Source organism: Hyposmocoma kahamanoa, unplaced genomic scaffold, assembly GCF_003589595.1.
Source record: "Hyposmocoma kahamanoa isolate Upper Pololo Valley unplaced genomic scaffold, ASM358959v1 99729, whole genome shotgun sequence".
NCBI lineage: Eukaryota > Metazoa > Arthropoda > Insecta > Lepidoptera > Cosmopterigidae > Hyposmocoma > Hyposmocoma kahamanoa.
In genome coordinates, this window is record NW_020656018.1 from 1,474 (window position 1) to 6,884 (window position 5,411).

General features: G+C 33.9%; 1 protein-coding gene across 1 annotated transcript; it reads left to right on the forward strand.

The window, feature by feature from the left end:
* Positions 1-514: 514 nt before the first annotated feature.
* LOC113239267 (LIM zinc-binding domain-containing Nebulette-like) lies at positions 515-3,609 on the forward strand (the record flags this gene model as incomplete). Its single annotated transcript, XM_026476188.1, has 3 exons — positions 515-633; positions 1,387-1,434; positions 2,626-3,609. Coding segments are annotated over 3 exons (323 nt in total), but the record flags the coding sequence as incomplete, so codon positions are not given.
* Between the last annotated feature and the right edge of the window lie 1,802 nt (positions 3,610-5,411).

Sequence of the window (5,411 nt, forward strand, 5' to 3'; positions counted from 1 at the left end):
AGGCAGTTAAAACCAGAATAACATCTGATTTTTTTAGATAAATCATAGGACAAATAAATAATAAAGTATATAAGAATCATTGTATAAATATTAAAAAGATATAAGACATTAAAACTTTATTTTCAATTTTCTCGAATCTCACTTTCAATTGATACGCTCTAGTTACAACCAATGCTTCAATTTTGTATAAAAATAAAGTGTCACCCATTGCACATACCTTTTTTCTTACTTATGTTTACACTTATGTTTTTTCTTCTTCTGCTAGTCCCTAACCACTTAAGTAGTAATTACTCGCCCACTCATGTTACTTCAACCAATGTCCCCGTAACTATTCACTCGCGTTCAAGGACCTTTATTTGTAGAAATATCGACTAAACAACATTTCGATTTTTTTAAATTACGTCACAATAACGATGTGACAACTTAACGGCGAATCCGAGAGCAGGAACCTTTCTATAATAAAAATAAAAACTCTCAAGTTGACAATATCAAAAATTTGTCTATAAATTTACAGGAGCTCATCCATCCCAATCGGCGTCGCAGCAGCAGCGTCAGATTGGGCGCGTGTCAGATCTGGACCCAATGGCGGATGAGCCGCCACGACCTGCCACCAACCACCAGACACAGAACCAGGTATGTGAGAAATCATCCACATCAGGCTGAATGCAATGGAATATTGCCGATAATTTTCTAATTAGGGTTCTAAGTGATCATTATCATAATTATCATTGATAATTACCATAATTATCACTATGGTAAACTTGATAGTTTATAACATTTATTGGAGTAACAAGAGCTGCTGCTAGCAATGTCGTGCCGTGTACTTGTATCAGAGATAACCACCACGAAAGAAGAAAGAGGGGTAGGCGTATAAAAAAACATACAATATTGAAAACAGAGTAAAAATAGGAGAGAAGAATAATTATAGTAAATTCTATTCTACGATTATCGTTTGTATAATTTTGATAACAGAATACTCGCCTTCAACAGCATACTACACTTTGTACTTTTGACCGATCTTATTATAAGTAACATAGAGTTGAATGTACATTTGATCTTTAAAGCTGTCCTTCCTGTATATATGGTGTTTTTTTTTAATTAGAAACTGTAAAAGCATTAATGAAATGTCATTAATTTTAATACTTGACCATAGTACAGGCACACGCACCTGCGCGTTTGCTTCACTAAGCCTTCAAATAGGCGCTTTTAAAAGCGCTGCAGTTGCGACACTACTAATTTTCGTACAATATTTAGAAGCGCAGCTGCAGCAAGTGTTTAATTTAACTAATACTAATGGTGTCGCATCACTAAATTAATTTCTTTAATTTAGTCATGCGACACAAGTATGTGTAGAAATAAATATTAACAATGTCGTTTTTTTTTCAGCGAGTCTACATTGCAATGTACGATTACGAAGCGAACGACAGTGATGAGGTAGGTTTCAGTTTTTTACCGACTTCAAAAAAGGAAGAAGTTCTCAATTCATCTGTATTTTTTGTGTAAATGTTATGCGATTACGCCGACATTTTTGAACCTAAGTCGATGATTCTTTTGTTGGAAAGGGACTCCCTGCTCCTTTTTTGAAGTCTGTTTAAAAGGGATCGCGAAATGCTCGTCCAGACAGTAAAATTTGTTTTAACCTTTGTTACGTTGCTATTTTACATAATTCATGCTGTGTTGCTAACATCGATACGTTGCTTTACACCCTTTGTTGTGTCATTAACACGTTCCCTGTGCATGCATCATACATATATGGTGCATTTCGAGGTCCAAACGATACGTGAGTGCATAGGCATAGCCCTTTATAAATTTAAGCGTTACACAAAATTTCCACGTGGAAGCTAGATCATCTTTATTTACTTGCACATATGGACCACAAAAATTGTGACTATTAGCATGTGGTACCGGATGACTTTTTAACCAGTGTTGCCAGATTATCAATGTCAAAATAAAACACAAAAAAAGAACTAGTGCGTGCACCATTAATGTGGCACCAAGTAAGGAAGTCATACGTGCATGTATCACATGTGGGGCACTTGGGAAAATTGAGAAAATGAAGGGGGTTTATAGAAATGATTTTTTCATCCATAAATGTATTAATATATACCAATTATAACGTAACTTGCAAAATAAAAAAATTGCACGTAAGGGGTCAGTTTCTGATTTCCAGTCACACAGGGAACGTGTTAATATCTGTACGCGACTTTATGACCTTCGTTAAATTTTTTAAATTCATTTCATGAGCTTGGATTCAAGTCTATCAGTTGAAATATTAGGTAAGTAAGTGTCTGAGGGGTCAGCTGACCAGCGGGGTTTGTGGTGAGATAACGGTCTAAACAAAAAAAACTGAGAAAAACGAACGGATACATCGCGCCTGCACAACGCTGCTCCGATGAAAGAATTTCTCTTGTTCGTTCTAAGATCTAGCTTTTCATTTCAGAAAGTAATACAAAACTTCAAAACCGTAATAATAGTACAATAAAATTAGTAAAAAAAATCTACAGTATTTACAATATTCATGTTGTGTGGCTTACATCGGTGTGTGACTTGCGATCTTTGTTGCATTTCATGTTGTGTGGTTTTATCTGTACGTTGCTGTACTTGATTTGTTATTATTATTTCCAGGTATCCTTCCGCGAAGGTGATATAATCTCGAACGTGACGAGCATTGATGAAGGATGGATGACTGGTCAGGTCCTCCGCACTGGCCGCACCGGCATGCTGCCCGCCAACTACGTAGAGCTGGCTCCAGGCAATGCGCGTCTTCCTTATGCCCATTAGAACTTACGCCAAGTAATTATGTAATTATCTAACCTTTAATACACTGTCATAAAAAACCATTATCATTTAGTGGAAATGCAGTTTCTGTCTATCTCACCGGGAAGTCGAAGATCGCATTCGTAAGTCAAATTTTGCCAGAAAATCAATCTATAAAGTTAAATTGCCTAGGTAACAATTTATAAAAGCTCAGATCAGGCGCTTATAATGTATTTTAACTAGATATCTACCCCTATATCAATACCCCTGAATCAATAAAAGTTACAAGTGACTGTTTGTACACATAGCAGCACATGAAGCTACACATTTAGTTCCGTACCACTGGAGGCGATACTCGAACAAAATTATATAGCTTGATGTGCTGTAGACTGTACGATGTAATTTGAGACAAGAACAAACCGAGAAAGTAATTAGCGACGCGTGCAGTGGTTAGGCGTTTGACGTGTTTTATTCTTTTCTCTGATTAATCTACCTGTCTGTCTTAGTCATCGTCAAGCGTAATTGTGTGTTTTTCAGCTGCGTAATTTCTTCAAAGTAAATGTAGCTTCATCACCATACGCACGGCCATTCTTTGATTAGGATTCTCGGATTAGTGTTCACTATCTAATCTCAAGTTCAATTATTCAAAATTTTCAAGTATATATATTATAGTATAATTTTTAAATAATATTTCACAATAAAATAATAAAACTTTTACATTACAACTTTTACATTTCAACCAATCCTAATCATGTGGAGCGCTTCTACGTTTGTGATTGGTTATATATTGACCAATAATTTTCAAGAATCAACGTTCCAGTTTCGAACTTGAAGAATTTAATAATAGAATACTGATTGTTTTTGATATCAAAAGAAGTTTATAATTTCTTGGCAATGTTTGACGAATGAATTTGATTTCACTCTGTAATTTGCAGTGAATATCGCTTTTTGTCAACATTTAGGTGTACAAAGCGAGTTTAATACACAGCAAATTATGTGTATACATAGATAAGGTCTACAAGAACTCAGGACAAGTTGGCAAGTTTGGAAATTGTTGCTGGCAACACCTGATACAACTGAAACAAACTTCTTTGATACTTTAGATTTTTTAACGTTCTGTAAATAGGGAATATTGTTGTTCATTATAATAATAGCGTATTAATTGGATAATTTTCAGATTAGTTTTCACTATTTAATTTCGGTGGCAATTTTTATTATTTAAGTATGTATAAGATAATATTCTAGAAAATTTAAATTTAAAAAAATGTCACCGAATTTAAAGAAAGTAGCCCTAAAATTACACAACTTATGAGTCATGAACGCGGCGAGGTAGTAGTTGCCAAACGGAGATTGTCATACGAAATTATTAGTATTAAAAAAATACGTGTTATGAAATTCTTGCAGACCTACAATTTTAACTACATCTCCACTAACGACGTGTTAAAACCAGTTTAAAATTCTACTTTTGTCATTTAATAAATATGTTTCGCTTGCTTAAATTTTGACAATAAAGAAGCAATACTTATGTAAGTGCGACATACACATTGTGTAAGTAAACCATCCCCGAAGATCATGACCAGGTGTTGTACATACACCGGCACTTATGGCGGAACACAAGTAAAATCTCCAAAATAATTTACTGTTTTTGTTTTTACAAACCTAGCCGGTTATTTTACTTTTTTATTGTAGGTCTATTTTGAAAATGGAATTTTTTTTTTTTTTTAAAGTCATTCATTTGTTTTTTGTTTGATGTTGATTTTGCCTTCGTTGATTTTAAAATCGTAAACTTTAATTGAAAAATTTTATTTTTATTTATTTAAATCTTCATTTATTTAAACTATCATTTTTTTTGCAGTCGTTTCTGCTTTGTCGCAAAATAAAAAAAAATGGTTATTGGTAAATTTCAATTTTTTTTTTTCAATAAATTTTGAATAAGACTGGACTAAATCGACGTTAATAGATTTTAATTTAATTGCTATTTTATGTAACTAATTCTTATTTATTGAAATTTAAAGTACTGTTTTATATTCTCACTTTTTATACCAGCGCAAACCGGCAGACGGCAAGACAGGATATGTATATTTTATGCTATATTCCAATTGTTATAAGGTATAAATTTCAGTACTCTGAGACGCAGAGAGAAATGCGCCGTGATGCTCCGAGATTGATCTCAGAGCATCGCAATTCATACCTTATTTCAATTGAATTGGCACAAAATATACATTGAAAAATGTAATATCCTCTGTCCTGTTTTGTTCCGTTAAATGTGCCGATGTGTGTAATTGGCAATATGGATCAACTTTATGGACGTTTTCAATTGCTGCTGTTGCGGTTTACTGCCCCAGCACAAGGAGTGAATTGTTTTGTAATTTGTATTTAAGCTTTATATTTTCTGGAATGGTTTACTTAAACTTGGTATGTATAAGATCTTTGGTATATACCAGTCTCGTAACCGCGTAACTTGAAACTCTAAAGGCGCCTTCAAATTAGTCACTTGAAGAAGTCTTTGTTTCCGATTTTCATAACCCAAGTGCTTTACTTACTTTAGGATCAGAGCAACGAATGCGATGTTGCCTAATATTTATTATTTGAAATTTGTTGTATGAAACGCCACAATCAGTTATGGCTGTGGCTTATGCTGAATTAAGTCCTTT